Source organism: Apis florea, unplaced genomic scaffold (genome assembly GCF_048593485.1).
Source record: "Apis florea isolate Af1SG1 unplaced genomic scaffold, ASM4859348v1 contig_37_pilon, whole genome shotgun sequence".
Taxonomy (NCBI): Eukaryota; Metazoa; Arthropoda; class Insecta; order Hymenoptera; family Apidae; genus Apis; species Apis florea.
In genome coordinates this window covers 2,627,273-2,647,490 of record NW_028256861.1, presented here as the reverse complement: position 1 = coordinate 2,647,490, position 20,218 = coordinate 2,627,273, and the positions used below count along the sequence as shown (strand labels likewise).

At 21.2% G+C, this 20,218-nt stretch overlaps 2 protein-coding genes across 6 annotated transcripts in view; one reads left to right on the top strand and one right to left on the bottom strand.

Annotated features, from left to right (window-relative positions):
• The first annotated feature begins 8 nt into the window (after positions 1-8).
• Positions 9-20,112, top strand: ATP7 (copper-transporting ATPase 1). Of its 3 annotated transcripts, none has more exons than XM_086916086.1 (15): positions 9-444; positions 909-980; positions 1,103-1,160; positions 10,437-10,855; positions 10,931-11,217; positions 12,618-12,839; positions 12,934-13,163; positions 13,245-13,434; positions 13,517-13,750; positions 13,827-14,697; positions 14,777-15,363; positions 15,441-15,644; positions 15,722-15,942; positions 16,017-16,181; positions 17,468-20,112. In XM_086916086.1, exons 2-15 carry the CDS (start codon positions 914-916, stop codon positions 17,598-17,600), a joined length of 3,888 nt encoding a protein of 1,295 aa, XP_086772212.1. In that variant the 5' UTR covers positions 9-444; positions 909-913; the 3' UTR covers positions 17,601-20,112. The 3 variants fall into 3 exon arrangements, with proteins under 3 accessions (XP_086772212.1, XP_086772213.1, XP_003691176.4); XM_086916087.1 differs by having other exon boundaries at positions 14-444; positions 912-980; XM_003691128.4 differs by lacking the exon at positions 9-444 and having other exon boundaries at positions 896-980.
• Positions 18,194-20,218, bottom strand: part of LOC100869140 (apoptosis regulatory protein Siva) — a 13,915-nt gene continuing 11,890 nt past the window's right edge. For 2 of the 3 annotated variants that reach the window (XM_086916090.1, XM_086916089.1), the window contains exons 4-5: positions 20,068-20,150; positions 18,194-19,994 (exon numbers count right to left, since the gene is read on the bottom strand). In XM_086916090.1, coding sequence (XP_086772216.1) covers positions 18,702-19,994; positions 20,068-20,142 — 1,368 coding nt within the window. In that variant the 5' untranslated portion in view covers positions 20,143-20,150 and the 3' untranslated portion in view covers positions 18,194-18,701. The remainder of the gene's footprint in view (positions 19,995-20,067; positions 20,151-20,218) is intronic. The other variant, XR_015294765.1, reaches the window with a different exon arrangement.

The following is a 20,218-nucleotide window of genomic DNA, read 5'->3' as shown; positions in this document are numbered from 1 at the left end:
TGCACCTCACTGAAGTACCAACAATTCAGTATTACAGATGTGAACAGAAGTCCATTATCTGCCAATTGCTTGTGCCTTTGATATCCATGTAGTTTATTATTGGGTATATTCCAATTTCATTTAAACATCAAATTTTTTACCATAATTATATTTATTAAACAATTTTGATGCCCGATTAAAATAATTCATAAAACAGAAATTATTTAACCTAATTTGTATTTTGTTAATATATTTTGATTCATATGTTTACGTACATAAACATTTTCTTTTTCATTAATTTGAATTAAAGTGTATTTTCATAGTCTTCATCAGTGAATAAAATTTTATGAGTAATGTATGCCACTCTGATAGTGTACAGTGTGTGTGAAATAGTGAAAAGATTGGAACATAAATTGAACTATTCACTTTGATGAAAGTATTTTATTTCATCTATAGAATTTACTGGTATGATTTTACATTTTCCTAATTATGCGTAATTTGTATGATAATTTTATTCTTTTATAATATATATATATATATATATATATATATTATATATATATTATATAGTATAAATATAACAAATAATAATAAACGAATAATATTGATTCATGATTTAATTTATATTATTAATAATTTGCATTTAATATTAATGCAAACTTTTTATTTTTTTCCTTATTTTTTTTCTTTATTTTATTTTTATATATTTTTCATCAATGAATTTAAATAAATTTTTGAATTTATGAATTAAATTTAAATATTTAAATTTAAATTTAAATAATTTTTCAATTAGAATATATATATCAAAAAAATATTAATACATAAAATGTCATTAGTAATCTATTATGTCAATAATAAAGATGTTATAATTATGATATTATTAATAGATAATTTTAATTATATTTATCTATTTGAAATGTTTTTTACAGAAGACATGGAAGTGGTTAACACAAAAACATTAGTAGATGAAAATCATCAGCTTGATAAAATAAGTACACCAGGTAACTTTATCCGTTAATCTCTTTGTTATAAATTATTATTCATTTATTCGTAACAATTTTTATAGAATAATTATATTAAGTGGCTTTTATAATATTTAAGATTAATATTTTTGATTTCATAGGACAAAAGAGCAATAGAGGAGAGGCAGTAAATGCAGAGCTGGCATTGACAAAAGAAAAGTAAGTATCTATTTTTATTATGAATATATACATAAAATAGAACAAAATTTTATATATGTACATATAAAAATTACAAAATATTTGATTTTTTGCATTTTATATTTTATTTTAAAAAAATTGTCTGCATATTTTTTTTGTACTTATGCTAATCAAATAGGTTAAGTAAGAAAGTAAAAAAAATTTAAAAAATTGCTTTATAATAACATATATTGATAATTATTATTGATAATATTATCGTTTATTTTTAATTATTTAACTATTGGACAAGGACAAGTAGTTTTTTTTTACATTACATTAATACTTATTTTGCTAAAATTTTTTTATTAAAATTCTTGATAAGAATATATGTGTATATAAAAGAAGCATAAGTTTGTTAAAAAATAATACATATAAGTTGGTCGAAGTATAGAAGTTGGTATTGAAGATAAATTATATCTTTTTATTTTAACGTAATAGTTTTGAAAGTTGAACGACAATGCTTTGATGACGGAACGTGTGGAATAGAAGAATGTTATTGAATGATCGAGTTTCAAAAAGCATAGTGATTCGTGACGGTTTTATTTTCTAATCGAAACAGAGAATAGATCGATTTTCGAAATTTGATCATGATCTATTGATTAAACGTCAAACGCGACGTTGTGTAGCAAACGCGAGTTTCCTTTACTTTATTATATGACTTTGATTTTATCGCAATTCAGTTCGAGAAACACATACTTTTATTATTACGTATTATTTAAATTTTTAAATATTAAATTATTTAAATTTTAAATTAAAATTTAAATTATATTGTTATAAAATTTAATAATCGTTATAAATATTAAAAAAATTATTAATGTAAAAAAAAAACATATTATCCATTTGCGTCGGAATGCGGAAGATAGTAAATATCGATTGGCGATATAAATTATTGAACGTTACTAAATATTTAGGGTAAGTTAACTATTGCATCAATTTGTATTATAGAAAAATATATGTATATATATCTATGTCTAAATTTTTTATTCGTATTTGATTTATTAAATAAAGAGTAAAAAAATTTTTTTTTTTATAAAAAATCTAGTATATATATGAATACATTTTGAAATGCTACAATTCATAAAATAAAAAATATAAAACTATAAGAAATAAAAGTACAAAATAATGTAAGAAATAAAATTATAAGTATAATCGAAATATTTATCTTTCGCTACGTGGATCTGGAACATGCCTTTCTCTCTTGTTTGTGCAATATATATTCGAATCGTTTTCAAATACACATAGTATTAAATATTCATTCCGTAATAGTTTTCAGCCATTTCAACGTATTTCGTTTTTTGATCAGTGTATTGCATTCACATTTTTATTCAATCTATCTAATTTTATTTTTCATTTTTTTTCATTTTTTCAACATTTTCATTATTTTGTATACATTTTTTGTTTTTATTATTAATTATTTTTTAACATTATCGAAAATATAGTTTTATTCAACAAATAAAAATAATTCGATGAAAGTAATCAAACGGTTTTCGTTTTGGTTTTTCTCGATGTATTTTCGATTTATTCAAATTATATTTTAAGAGAAAATGTTTTTACTAACATTTAACATAATAGAAGCTATCGAAAAAAAGGAAACAAGATAAAAATTTGCGGTTTTATGAATTATTCATACTTATTCGCATTACAGTTGTAAAAATAAATCAAATATCGAAATAGAATATCGGTTTTGCTTCATATATTGAATTAAATATTAATTGAATGTTGCAAAAAATTAATAACTTGTTCTATTTGTTTTTATATATTGAAAATATATATGTGTTTATCACATATAATATCATATATAATATTTAAAAGTAAGCAAAATCGTAAAGACAAATAAAAACAATTTAAATAAAAAGAAAATTCTATACATGTGCATATGTTTATATGTACAAAAAATAAGAATAGTTTTTTTATTTTTTATAATTTCTAATTGCAAAAAAATTATCTTTTATAATAATAATTTTTACGAGATATGATAGAATAATATGTTTTAAGATTACTTTTATAAGATTATTATATTTTTGTTAAAATGAGTGATATGAAATCTATTAAAATATTGAAAAATAAATTTTTCATTAAAAAAAATATTATATATTTTATATTAAAAATTATATTCAATTTAATTTTTTTTTAATCTATTATAATTCATATTATTTTATTGTTATACTCAATATTAAAAGAAAAATTTAATTAACAAATTTTTTAATGTGTTACAAATCACTTGAAAATTAATATTATTGATTTTATAAATTTTTGTTCAGTAATTTAAATGCTTTAAGTAAATAATATTTTTTTTATTGTATAAAAGTAATTTTGAATAAAAAAATTCAGATTCGAAATAAAGAAAAGAAATTGTCATTTCATAAATATTTTTATTCTTAATTTATATGATATGAAATCTAATCTGATTTCATATGATCTAATATGATTTTAGATATTCTTTATGAAATATCAATTTTGAAATATTAAAATTTATAATATAAAATTAAGAGAAAAAAATATTATTTAATTTATAATAATAATAATAAAAATGAAAATTAAAAAATCAATAAATATTTATAAAAATATATTTTAAAACAATTTAATTATTTTTATAAAAACTATTTTTCGTACACTAAATTTAAAAAATTAAAAGCAAGTTTTTTTAATCTGTTTGAAAACAATCATATATAAATTATAATTTTAACTGTTTTTGTTTCATTTTATACAAAGTCAACATATTAATATTATACTTATTAATATTTATAATTGTATTATATAATAGTTATTATTGTAATATAGTTGGACAAAGAATTAATATATTCGTGGAATATCTTTAAAGTCGTCTCATTTTTTTCTATTTCACTTCATCCGACGCAAATTTCAATTGCTTGTAATATAATAAATAAATTGTAATCCATATCTCTATATATATTTATGATTGTTTAATACTTCAGTTCTTAAAAAATATTTTATGAATATTAATATTCTATATACAAATATGTAAGATATTTAGATATAATTTGACAAAAAATTTAAAGATTTAACTTTAGAAATTAAAACAAAAGTTTGCCAAAATATATGCAAAAATGACTTTTAAAGATTTTTCAAATTACAAACAATTTAATTTGTATTATAATGTATATGAAATATACATGTAGATGAAATATAATAATGATAGTTTTATCTTCGTCACTTTCTTTCTGTCTGTCTCGCTTTATCTAATATAAAATAGTTGTTTAATTATTTATAGCTTAAAAAATAAGCTTTAAGGGACATTTTTGCATACCAATTTTTATATTTATTTTAATCTTTAGAACTACTGCTTAAATTTTTTTCCAATTTCATTCAAAGTGTGTACATACTGTAATATAATAATAATGTATTTAATTATATTCTGCATAAATAGATATCTCGATTCAAGATTCAATGAATGTTAGAAAAAATTATTTAAATATGAATTTCATATTAAAATTAATTATATATAATTTCAAATTAAAAATAAATAATAATTAGTATTAAATAAATAATTAATATTTATTTTTTTTTATAATTAAAAAAATATATTTAAACTATTGTAAAATTAAAAATAATATGGAAAATATGAAAGAAGAAAGATAACATTATAAATAAATATCTTATGTAATATCCATATATTTTTATTTTTCCAAATATTTCATTTTCTTTATAAAATTTAAGTATAAATAAATACTGCAATTTCTCTGTATAGTACGTAAAAAGAACTGATAACCAAAAATAATTTCCTATTATTTTTATTTATTTTTATTCTTTTTTATTCAAAAAAATTATTTCTTAATTGGATTTATTTCTTATTCATGAATAAAAATAGAGCAGAGTAATATGCGGTTTTCGATAATAATAAATTGAATTAGATTTTTGTTTAAAATTCAAGTTTATGCTAAATAAATCGTTTAATTTATAATTTAATTTACAATAAATAGTCATTTTCTTGCTTACAGTTTTACGAAGATATGAAAATATGAAATTACTGGGATCAGTATTTTTCTTCTTTTTTTCCTAAATTTGCATCTAAAACTTTCAAGTTTGAAGAATTGCACGATATAGAAATAAAAAGATTTTTTCTTTTATTTATAATTTTCAATATTATATGTTAAATAATTGAAAGATATTAAGCAAGATTAGATATTTTTTATTTGAAATAAAATTATTATTTCAGGTAAAATAAAAAGTAAATTTATTTGAAATAAAAATGTATGCAAATAAATTCCAAAATCTTATTTGAAAAATAAATTATTTTCAAATGATTTATTTATGTTTGATGTTCTTTTAAAGAATGATTATTTCATAAACATAATGAAAATACAAAAAGGAAATAACAAATATTAAAATAAGTTTTTTCAAAAATAAAATTATTGTTCAAATAATATTTGAAATAAAATAATATAACATATATACAGACACATAAATAAAAAATGAAATAAAAATTTTACTCGAATAATTATTTCAATAAAAATTTATTTTAATAAAACTTAATCTTGGTGTAAAAAAATTAATTTATCATCAAAAAATGAAAGAAAAAGAATTTGAATCAAAAAGTAAATGTTAATAAAATTTGATTAATCCGATATTAAACTTGATCAAAAAATCATGTGTAGAAAGTATGATTTTTTTTTTTTTGATTCTTCATATTTAAAACGATCATAAGACTGTGAATTAAACTGGAAACTTGAAATAGATTTCTCTTAGTATCGACTAGACTGGAAATAAGATTTCTCTTAGTATCGACTAGACAAAATGTAAAATAGTCGTGTACAACCGTAACGTATATCGGCTAGTTTTCGTAGGAGAATAACGATCGTGTCACGAATAAGTGCCGTGAGCAAAAAGATCGTGTGGCAATACAATTATAGTTTATCAGTCAGTCGGTCGGTGATATCAACTCGAGTCTAACGCACGAACGTACCCCACTCTTCGTTACCGGAACTTGTTCGCTTTCGACAAACGTGATCTCAATTTTCTTGCGAATTATACATATAAACACATTCAGCAAATTTTTGGACTAATCCCGTCGCAGAACAATTACGATTATATGTTACGAGATTCGTAACGTGATTACATCTTTTTTAGCAATAATCGATATTTTAGTATCCAGAATTTGTTCACTTATCCATTTTAAGTGTTCTCTTTTTATCTACTTTATCGACCTTCGTTATCCTGTTTATCCATTGATTTTAACTGAAGCAACCAAGTATTCTTTGTATTACAAATATAGATTACAATTTCGCGTTGACGAGTAATTTTTTAATATTTCGATTTGCTAAATATCGTTTTATTAAATATTCTGTTATTTTCTTCTTTTTTTTTTCTTTCTTTTATTAAAAAACGATTTATAACATTTAGCTTTATCGTTAAATTTATATACATTTAAACGATTATTATATTCAAATTGAATTGCAATTTTTTTTTGCAATTTTTTTTTGCAATCTAACGTGCAAAGGTTATTCGTTTGATTATATAGCGGAAGTTTTTGCTCGTAAATATATTTAAAAAAATGGATAACGATAGACAGCCTTTAATTTATGAAAAATATGGATCGGACTTTTTTTGGTAAGATTTTTCAATAATGGTAAAATCGTAGTATTATTATCGATATCTTTTAATTTTTGAAATGAATAATAATTATTAATGACATGTTAATAATGAAAAATACTTAATTACTTTTTTCATTTTAATCCTTGACAATAAACAGATTTTGATTATTTATGATAAAGAATTGACAAAAAAATTATTCAACAAAAATTGAATCAAAAATTGAAGCAAAACAAATTGATAAATTCATGAAAGCATATCTTCTTTTATAACATTATCACTAATGAGTAAACGTGCAAGTTATATAAATCAAAGAGTTATAATTCCTCTTATGATAAGATGAAATGTATTGACGTATTAAGTCATTGGAAATGAAAATATGAAAATATTATACATGTATAATACAATACAAAATCTCGCTATTTCAACTTTTTTTTTCGATTTAATGTTTATTCTTTTTTCTTTTAAAAATTGATAGTAAAGCTGGAATACATATGGAAATTATATGTCAATTTTAAAAATTAAATATCCCATTTATAAATCAATGGATACAATAATTAACAATATATTTCAATATAACAGTATTTCAAGATATTAAGAATATATTTCAAGATATAGATATAATGAAATTAAAATAAATAAAATCAAGATTGCAATATGATATTGATAATTAATTCTTATTTATAATTAATTAATTATTTATTTACAATTATTTAATATAATTGAATATGAATAAATATGAAATACGAAAGAGTAATAATATTGTTACAATTCAAATATTAGTCTGAAGTCTATAAAGTATTATTATATTTATACAACAACTTTGTAGAATTAATTTTAGTATAATTTTATTAAGTTAATTAAAAATCAAAACAAAGATAAAAGTTGATATATAAAAATGTATTAAAATTTTAATTAGTTTAAAAATTTTAGTTAAAAATATAATTGAGACTGATTAAAATTTTTTATTAAGTTTTTAATAATTGAAATTTTAGATATACTATTAAATGAAGCGAGACACAAATAAAATGAAACTGTTCTATCTTCGTTATATTATTTTGCTTTACTTTATTTTCCTAATATAAATTCAATTGTTTATAACTTAATAAATAAGATTCGATATTTTTGTGCATCAACTTTTTGTATTTATTTTGTGTTTTTCTTTAGAATTAATTTTGATCTCCTTTAAAAATTAATGATGTTAACATCTTGTATATATGTAATATTTGTTGAAATAAAATAATTATCCAGATTGAATGTTGGATTTAATAGAATAAAATTTATACATAATATAGGATTGCAAATTATATAATTATTATTTTTAATAATAAATTATATAAATATTATTTTTAATAATTTTAATATAAATTTATTTTAATCCACTAAACCAAGCAATAATAATAATGCATAACTAAATAAATAATTATATAAAAATATTAATGGATTAATTCATTATTATATCAAGATTGAAATACAAAAAATATATCAGAATAATAATAAATAATTAAACTTTTAATCCATTAAATAAATTTAAAAGAAATTTCTTTGATTTAATGAATAGTATACTGTATCATAGTATCATAAATATTTTTATTTTTTTAAGATAAGATTATATTATGATTAACGTAGATTAAAAAAAAAATATTAAACAAATAATTTAAAAAGTTTATAAATATAATATGAGAAAGGAAATTCATTAATTAAATTTGATAGATTTGATTATATTTCATAAGCTTATGTTTACAATTGATAACTTGGATGATTTATGAATAATAATGTATACGCATCAGCAATATTTTATGAATGGGATACATGTATTTCAATAATGTTAATAGTATTCTATTAGTACGATATACATTTTTCTTATATGTATATATCATAATATAATATACAGTGTATATTATAAGAGATAAAAATTGATGTTTAATATTTATAGGACTTATAATATCCAAGAAATTAACATAGATTCTAAAAGCAATCTTTTTTCCTGTAAAATCAATTTTTATTATTTACAAATGTTCTATATATTATAATTAGTATATTATAATTCTTTTATATTATATTGAATTATATTTATATTTATTTGCCATTTTTCACAATAGAATAATGAATGGAAATTAATAATTAATAGTACAAGAATAATAGTTATCTAACTATGTGATTATTGAAAATTTGTATTATATTTACGATGAAATAATTTTTAATAATATTAGTATATAATACTCTATTTATAGCATTATACTACATTCTAATAATATTTTTCTACGTTAAAAGCGAAATATATAATCATAATTTGAAATTAAATAACAACAATTGATAATGAAACTTACGAAGAAAAATTGCTTTTAAAATTCATTTGATTGAAATTAATTCGTTGATTAAACTTGTTTTATTCGTTTTAGTGAATCTTACTGTATGATATATCTTACTATAAATTTTATCAGGTATCAGATTTTTTTATCCAGATTTTATCAATATATATGTATTTATACATGTATATTTACATTATATATTGTCCTATGAATTTATATATACATATGTATATATTTAATATATTTATCATAAACTAATGATAAATGATAATAATAATGATGAAACTTTTATTTTTGATTCACTTTTTACAAAATTTTTATTATCATATTTTTTACATTTTTTAAAAATAAGACTAAACATAAAACAAATAACATATTTTCTGTATTTATAAACAATAGAGATTAGAAATAATAATGAAAAGTGAAATATATGTATTTAAAAAAATGTACTTATTCTTATTTTAAATAAAATTATAAATAATGTAATAATTGCACAATTTTTTTTTTCATAAAAAAGGTATTTAATTATACATAGAAACTGAAAATTGCAATAAACAATTTTAGAAAATTACCTACTTAAGTATAGAAAAAATAGATAAATAAAAAAATTATCTATTTTGTAATTATCTTGTTAATTGTCATGATTGCTAATCAATAATAACGTATAAATCAAATAAATTATAAAAGTATAAAATAAAGCACATGTGAGCTATATATTGTCTCAGAGGATTATAAATATTTATGTGCTATCAAAGGCAAAAAATTAATTGTCATCGTAAACTTTAAATTTTCATATAAATACATATTTTTATTTATATTTTTCTCATTTTTATAATTATAATTTTTATAATTGTTTCTATTAAAATTTTAATTTAAAATAGTACTCTTTCGAAAAGAGAAAAGAAAAAAAAAATAAACACTTTGATTTTTGAATCATGATTTTTGATAATTTTAAAATTTTATAAAATTTTAGATTTGAGTTTTGAATCAAAAAATCATGTTTTGACTTATTTTTAATATCTAATTTGGATAACAGCATTTTTGTAAAATTGATCGATCACAATTTATTTTTTCTTTTTTTTTTCTTTTTTATAAATTTATTAATAATTAAGTTATTTTTATTGCTTTATTATTAATATTAATTAATATTTATATGTAATTACAATAATCTAATAATGAGCACGATGTTTGTCACGATGATTAATATTTTTCTTTATCGTTCGTCAATTCTATACAGAAAATTAAAATAAAATATTTATTATTATAACTTATTTTAATAGTTCAATATAACTTTAGAATTTATTATTATTTTATTATGATTTTGTTATGTTAATGATTTTTTATGCTTTTCAAGAATGAATAAAGTTGAAAAGATCGATTCTCTTTCTTTGTTTAGGGATGGTGACGAGGATGTCGATTATGAAGGCTCGACACATTTGGTCTGCGTTCCTCGATCTCAGGAAATTAAAGATTCTTCGAATGCTTCTAGCACGATGAAGGTTAATATCGAGGGTATGAGATGTCAAAGCTGTGTGAAGAATATTGAGGGAACTATAGGTAGTCGATCAGAAATTCTAAGCATTAAAATAATTCTAGAAGAAAAGTTAGGTTATATTGAATACAAAGCAAACGAAATTACACCTGAAAAATTAGTCGAAATTATAGAAGATATGGGTTTTACTGCTTCTTTATTCAAGGAGGAAAATAATTCTATAGAAAAAAAACAGATAAATCATGTATCACAATCAAATATTAGTACATGTAGTATACACATTGATGGAATGACTTGTATGTCTTGCGTTAAAACTATTACTGGTAAGTAACAAATTTTTTAAATCTTGTTCGCAACAAAAAAGAAATTATTGGATTTTTTCTTTTTTCCAATGTTAGGAGTTTTATCAGAGAAATCAGGAATAAAACAAGTAAATGTTAGTTTAGAGAACAAGGAAGCCAGAGTTTCTTATAGCGATAATGATGTAACAGCTGATCAAATATCGGGATTCATTGAAGAAATGGGTTTTAATTCGTTTGTTAAAGAAGTAAATGGCACGGTTTATAGCACATCGATTAATTTGAACAATAATCCTCCAGACAGTGGAAATGTTTCATTGGAAATGAATGGAGGAGGTGATGTAAAAAAAGAGAATCAAACAGCAAAATGCTTCTTACATATAACGGTAAATATTATATAAAAAAAAAGAATATGTTTTGGAATTGCACTAAAGATTAATTAAAATAAAACTTGTCAAGGTCATCAATTTGAATAACCTTTTTCTATATATATTTATAACTATCGATCTTAGTCGAGATGCAAAAATATTACGTATCGTCTAAGATTCGGATGATTAGGTTTGAGTTAAATTTAATTAACTTATGGAATTAATTTAAGTTTAATTTAAGTTAAATTTGAATTTGAAATTAATTCAGATTTGTGTGTTTCGATTAAAAGGTTGAAAAATATTGCAGAAATAAAAAAAAAAAAATCTTCAAATAGAATATTCTTCATAGTTCGCTTCGCGATGCTATATAATTTTATCTAAAGATGTGACAACTTTAGCTAATATGCATATTTATTTCTATAATTTATTAAATTTATCATAATTAATCCATATGTATGTCTTATTTCCAAGTGACTTCTTTTCAATCATAAATAGTTACCATAAATTGATGAACTTTTTAATAATTGCATTTTTTTTAATATTATGACTAAAATATTTTCAATTTCAAATCATGACGATGTAAAATTCTTAAATTATTAAAACTTATTTATAAATCTATCTCAAACTTTATTCAAACGTGTATAAATACGATGAATGGAAAATATTTTTTGTGTATAAAATCTTGATTTGTAAATAATAACTGAATAATTTTCTAAAATAAGTAAATTATGTTTTTTTTATTTGAAATCATAAAATAAAAGATACGAAAACGAGTGAGAAATGCATAACGAAGGAAGACGTAAATTTTTATATTTGTTTGAAATTGCATAGTAACAGATTGAAAATAAATATCATTCTATTCTTTTTGAAGGATAACATTGTTATTCGGCTTATCTCTTTATGATTTGTTGTTATCTCAAATCTTTCATCCCATTCGAGAATAAGGTCAAACCGAATAGCATGCTTTATCTATAATAAGTAATTGCGATTTGTTTATTTCGGTATAAAACTATATCTTATCTAAAAATTAATATGCAAGTTACATATAAATAGTGTATAAGAAGAAATCATTCAATATGATGACCTTGAAAATATATTTCAAGATCAAAATCAATAAATCTTATTTTCTATTCTAAATGTTAAAAATTAATTTATGCTAATAAGCTGTTTCATCGAGTATATTGGATTTGACAATAAAAATAGAATTAAACAATTATAATAATTATAATAATTATAATAATTGCAACTTTTTTTGAAGAAAATTTGAATTTTCAAAGATTTTCTATTTTTCATTATTCTCTATATTATCTGTCTTTCATATCAATTGGTCACCAATATTTTTCGTAAAATATTTTAATTCATTTTCAATTCATTATTGTTTTAAAATAAATTATTATAAATGATTTGTGAACTTAAAGGGAATGACTTGTGCTTCCTGTGTTGCTGCCATAGAAAAACATTGTAAAAAATTATATGGTGTAAATAGTATTTTGATTGCATTGATGGCAGCCAAAGCAGAAGTTACATTTGATCCGGATAAGATAAGAGCAGTAGACATTGCATCCAGCATATCCGAATTGGGTTTTCCTACTACTTTGATTGAGGAACCTGGTACAGGGGAAGGTGAAGTTGAATTGAAAGTAAGCTCTATATTCAATTTCAATTTCGCCGCTAAAATCATTTATTTCATGTGATTTATAATTAATGAGATCATTTTCAATTGTGATTTCATAGATTGCAGGTATGACATGCGCATCTTGTGTGAATAAAATAGAATCAACTGTGAAAAAATTGCCAGGTGTTCATTCTGCAGCAGTTGCATTAGCCACTCAACGTGGTAAATTCAAATATGATGTAGAAAAAATTGGCATTAGAGATATTATTGAATGTATTAACAAATTAGGTTTCACAGCCATGTTATTTAGTAATAGAGATAAAGAAAATAGAGACTACTTGGATCAAAAGTAAGCATGGCATTTTATTTTGTATTAAATAAGTAGGAAATTTATTATATTATTTTATATTATATTATTTTTTTTTTATAGGGAAGAAATAAATAAATGGAGGACTGCATTTTTAGTTTCTTTAATTTTTGGTATACCATGTATGTTAGCTATGACATATTTTATGGTGGATATGTCCATTGGTGAAAAAACACATAAGGATATGTGTTGTATAGTACCTGGTCTTTCTTTGGAAAATCTAATTCTTTTTATATTTTCTACTCCAGTTCAGGTAATTGAGTATTTATTTAAATTGAAAAATCATTTTTTTAGAAAATTAATATTTATAGTTTAATAAATAATAATATTTATAGTTTTTTGGTGGCTGGCATTTTTATGTACAAGCATACAAAGCTTTAAAACATGGAACGACAAACATGGATGTTTTAATTTCTATGACTACTACAATATCTTATTTGTATTCAGTTGCCGTACTTACAGCAGCCATGATAATGCAAGAACATGTTAGTCCTCAGACATTTTTTGATACTCCTCCAATGTTGTTAGTGTTCATAAGTTTAGGAAGATGGTTGGAACATGTTGCAAAGGTTTTAATTTTTTATTGAAATATTATGCTTATATTATTTAGAAAAATTATTGAATCAATAAAATACAATATTTCAGGGCAAAACTTCGGAAGCTTTATCGAAATTATTGTCTTTAAAAGCAACGGACGCAGTTCTTGTTTCATTAGGTCCTAATAATGAGATATTATCTGAACGTTTAATCAGTATAGATTTAGTACAACGAGGAGATATATTAAAAGTAGTGCAAGGTGCTAAAGTTCCTGTCGATGGTAAAGTTCTATCAGGTCATTCTACTTGCGACGAAAGTTTGATTACTGGAGAAAGCATGCCAGTGCCAAAAAAGAAAGGATCAGTTGTAATAGGCGGTTCGATAAATCAAAATGGTCCACTTTTAATTACTGCCACACATACAGGAGAACATACGACATTAGCACAAATTGTGCGATTAGTAGAAGAGGCACAAACAAACAAAGCACCTATCCAACATTTAGCCGATAAAATAGCGGGTTATTTCATTCCTCTTGTTATAGCTGTTTCTATAGTGACTTTAATTATTTGGATAATAGTGGGATACATAAATATAAATAGTTTACCAATTTCGCACAATGATCAAATTAATAAACAGGGAATGAATAGAGAAGAGATTATATTTCAGTATGCTTTTCGAAGTGCTCTTTGTGTATTAGCAATAGCTTGTCCATGTGCTTTAGGATTAGCTACACCAACTGCTGTTATGGTTGGTACTGGAGTTGGTGCATTAAATGGTATTTTAATAAAAGGCGCTGAACCATTGGAAAATGCGCACAAAATTAAATGCATTGTTTTTGATAAAACCGGAACGATAACACACGGTGTATTAATGGTAACAAAGATAAGTCTCTTTGTAAACGAAAAACTTTGTTCATTAGCAAAATTCTTAGTTATTGTTTGTACTGCTGAAGCAAACAGTGAACATCCAATTGCATCAGGTAAAATATTGAAAATCTTTATACATATTTATTAAATTTAACATAAAATTTTTAGAAAATCTTGTTTTTTCTTCTAAAGCGATTGTCCGGTACGTAAAGGAAACAATAGCTTCCGAAACAACTGGACAGTGTATGAATTTTCAAGCAGTTGCTGGTTGTGGACTTAAATGTAAAGTGTCATATATTTCAAATATATTGACCGATGCATTAAAATCTGAGAAAATTATTAACTATATTAATGAGGTAAAAAAATTATCTTCTGGAACATATACCTTAAACAATGTGCCAATTGATGTTACGCCAATTACAAATACAAGTCAAGAAAGACAGAATTTGGATCTGGAATTATTGTTGAATCCAGATTCTCATGGTGATCAAAGTAATCTTGAGGATGTATACGAAATATGCATTGGTAATAGAGAATGGATGCGAAGAAATGCTATAAATATACCACAAGAAGTCGAATTAAAAATGGTTGCCGAAGAAGAGTTAGGATGTACTGCTGTTTTAGCAGCAGTGAATAATGTATTAGTGGCTATGATTAGTGTAGCAGATACAGTTAAACCAGAAGCTCATTTGGCAGTCTATACTTTAAAAAAAATGGGTTTAGAAGTTATTCTGTTAACTGGAGATAATAGAAAGACAGCTGTTTCTATTGCCAGACAAGTAAATTACTTCATTTCATTTAGTAATTTCATACTTGTCTTTTATGAATTCATTTAATATTTTATCATTTTTTATAGGTTGGTATTACTAGAGTATTTGCAGAAGTGTTACCTTCACATAAAGTTGCTAAAATTCAACGTTTACAAGATCAAGGATTAAGAGTTGCTATGGTAGGAGATGGTGTTAATGATAGTCCAGCTCTTGCACAATCAGATGTTGGTATTGCAATATCTTCTGGTACAGATGTTGCTGTAGAAGCTGCTGATGTAGTTCTCATGCGAGTAAGTTAAAATAATTTTTTTTTAACATTTTATGTTTTATATAATAATGTTTAATATTAATAATAATAATTTTTTAGAACGATCTTTTGGATGTTATTGCATGTCTGGATTTATCGAGAAAAACTGTTCTTCGAATAAGGCTGAATTTTTTATTTGCTAGTATCTATAATTTATTGGGTATTCCCATTGCTGCTGGAATATTTAGTTCTTTTGGATTCTTCCTTCAACCTTGGATGTCATCAGCAGCAATGGCATTAAGCTCAGCATCTGTAGTTGGCAGTTCTTTGTTATTAAAATTGCAAGTATTAAATAGAAAGAATTTCATATTTAAAAATTTCATATTTAATATTATGTTATTTATTTTATTTTTAGATACCATAAACCAACAAAGGCTACATTAGAAACACCAGAATATTTATCAGCAATGCATGCTCATTCTACTGCAAGAATGATTGATTTAGATACAATATCTCTTCATCGTGGTTTAGATGATTCTGTGTTACCCATTATGCATAGATCGACATCGACATTATCCAGGTATGCTCAAACCACTCCTATATTTTCAAAATTTATAAGGAATTGTAACAATTCTACTGCTTGATAGAATTTGATATCAAAATTATAAATTGATATTTTTCTCAATTGTAACATACTAATATCAAGGTGTCAGTTTTTAATAAATTGTATGTGCTTGTTCTTTATTATTTACATCATTAATATTATATTAAACTAACAAAAATATTCAGAACATTTATTTAAATAGAAATTATGATAAAACTACTAACTTAGTTTTTGATATCATGTGAGTCATGTTTTTGATAATATATGTAATTTTTTTTTATAAATAGTAAATTTTTTATCAATATTTTAATTATATTGTAAAAAAATAAAACAGGCTGTGAACTTTAAATTAATTTTACGAAAACATTTCGTTTTCATCAAATAATGATTTATTATTAATTAAAACTATTATTAAAACTATATAAGACTGATTAAAAGAAGTTTTGTCCAATAAAAAATTATTCTTATATGAATTTTAAATAGTCACAAAATATAATATCAAAATAATACTTTAACAGGAACATTTTTAATTCTATTATATAAATTGTAAATATTGTATTAAATGTAAATAATTGATATTAAATAAGATATATTTTATTGTATATCAATTTCAATTATTGTAAAAAAATTTTGTAAATAAATATTCATATCTTTTAAAAATCCATATGTTATCTATTAAATAAATTATTTGATCCTAAAAATTTGCTTATTTCTTAATCTTTGTGTATTTTTTGCATGTTTTTACAGTTATCATCTTTTATGATCTATATGTATTAGTTAAATATTGTCTTGGAGATTTATGATGTTGTAGTAGAAAATTTGTGAGAACTCTTTTCTCAATCTTTTTGATTGCAAGAGTATTCTATGTAATTGTAAATTTTTTCTTTGCTAATTCGGCAATGTATCTGATTAATATGCTTACAGAAAAAAGAAAGAAAGCAAGTAGCAATAATCTATAAAATATATTATAATTAATTTGATTATTAAATTATATATTTTAAATAACATTTCACTAATGCTTATGTTATTATAATAATTATTCATTAACATTAAAAAATTTAGATGTCTTATGCAATATTTTGCTGTATATTAGCTTAACATAAAATGATGTGACATAATTATAAGAAATAATTCATGAAATATAAGAATATCATCAATAAGTATAAAATAAGGTAATATGTATATTTTAATCTATATAGTAATACTTAATATTTTTATATTTTTATAATAAATTTAATAATTCATTCATATTTCAATTCCAGATTATTTCGAAGATCAAAGGATGATATCGAAGGTCGGCTTTTGAGTGAAGATGTTGATGAAATTGATTTGATAACTGATTTTTCCGGTTATCGAAAAAATATGAAGGACCATACAAATATAACACCATTATAACTTGTAAGAATGTCTTTCTTAAATAACTATATTATTTGTGTGTCTATACGTGAGCACTCTTGTATATATTTACATATATTTTATGAATAATATAATAATCTAAAATTTAATGAATATTTAATCAGAATAGTATAATCTTTATTCTAAAACAGTTTCAGAATATATTTTATAACTAATTGTTAAATTTTTGATACTAATTATTAAGTTGTATAAAATCAAACAAAATGTAATTAAGAACTCTAATGTTTTTATAGATCTGCTATTAATTGCTTTTTTTACATTAAGTTTATCAATAGTATTATCATACTTATATTTTTTAATTATTTAAAGTAAAATAATTAATAATTTTTTATATTACATTATATAGTAATATATCTTGTACTTAATATATTTTATAAAAAATGCAATTATTATTTTATATATTTATATTCAAATATAAATATATAAATTTTATATAAATATAATATAATTATTATATTGTAACATAATATTTATAATTCAATATTATATTTCAAGTATTATAAAAGAAAAAAATAAAAAGATCATAGGGACCATGTTGGTTCAATTATGTACAAATTTGAAATGCTTTAAAGTTTAAGAAAATATATATTTTATTTGTTGCATAAATATGATATACAATGAATTTTTACAACTTAAATAAATTTTAAGAAAACTGAAATAAAATATTATTCAATAAATTGTAATATTTTGATTTACATAATTATATTAAATTGTTTTCTCTATTAAAAATATATATTTTATAAATAAATTTTTCTTACTTATTATAAATATTTTTTAAAAACATCTTTTTGTTTCTTTATAAAAATGTAAATTGATAGTAAAAAGAGAAAGATTACATATAAATTATGATATTAATATATTATGTTTATTTTATATTTCAAACTTAAAGCATGTATGTTTAAAATATTCTTAAAGTTTATCTGAAAGAAAGACTTTTGTATACTACATATTTATCTTAAAAATTTTTACCGATATAAAATAAATATTGAATATTTGTAATTTAAAAAAAAAAATGAATATTTGTAACATATAAAATTTTATATAAATTTAATTTGTAAAATTTTTAAATATTATAATATTTTAATTATATTGGTTAATCATATTAGCACAGGATGGGATGAATGTATTTATTTGTGAATGTATATCATCTGACATTACAGTTGAATTTAAATTATAAGCATTAAAGTTTGCTTGAATATCATTAACACCATCATTAGAAATATGAGTTAATTTTTTATTATTACATACAGAATATGTATCTGTATAAATAGGTAAGTTAAAATTACTTTGTTCTTCTAAATGATTTTTAATCAATGGTAATGGATAAGGTGTGATAGAATTTTTTACATTAAAACACGATTCCAAGTTAGTGATGTGAGGAATGCAAATTGATTGTGCATTTTTTAATGATTGACAATTGTTATTATTTATAGAAGTTGTGCTATTGCATTTATTTAAATAGAAATCATTATAAAAGTTTGGATTTAATGAGAAATTATTATATTGTACAGGATAATGTATATTATTTTCTTGTGAAATTTCGCTATCATTAGTTAAATTTTCATATTGCATATTTGTATCAGAAACATTATAAAGTAAATTTTTATTTATATATCTGGAATTTTGATGTTCTTTGGAAATATTTTGTGAATTTATTAAATTACATGTAAAATAATCCTCTTCTATATTAGAAATTTTTTTAGTATTTGATTTTGACTGAGTAATATTTTGTATATCATTTAATATTTCCAAATTATTATATTGTACATTATGATTCATATAATTATAATTGTTATTTGTTAAAGTATTTTCTTCATTATAAAAATATTTATTATGTATTCTATTTTCCATATTATTTACTTGAGAAGTTTCTGCACATTTTAATAGATCCTGATTTATATTTGAGTGTAGAATTTCATATATTTTTGAATTTTCTTCTATATGTTGATTTTCATTAAGAGTATATAGATCTGCAATTATGTCTTCATTGTTTTTAGATTTCATATTTTGTATATCAGAAAACTTATCATGAAAATGTATATTTTCATTAAATATATTATTGACAAAATGACTTGTAAATGGTGGTAAGTTATTATTTTTATAATGTCCATCTGATTTATATTTTTTATATAATACATATAATTCATCCTGTGTAAGTGTTGAATAGTTTAAGGGTTGTTTGAATAAGTAATTTAATTGTTGAATTTGATATTTATATGCTTCTCCATTATATTTTAAAAGCATATTAGGAATACTTAAATTTTCTTTAACCTTCTGACATTTTTTTATATTCTTTTGCTTTAATTTTTGTGTAACATTCACTTTTTTACAATGTTGTGATAAATCACATTTTTTCTTTTTAGCATTCTGTAACTATGATTTATATTTAATTTTAATTTCTTTTATTAGCAATAAAATTTTAAAATGTTAAATGTATGTATCTTACCAAACTGTTGATTTTTAATGTATTATTATTTTTATCTTCAATTAATATGTGTGATCTTTTATCTCCTTGAATCATATTGATATCTAAATTTAAGTACAAATTTATATTATATCTATATTATAATATTTAATAATTTTATTATATTAATTTT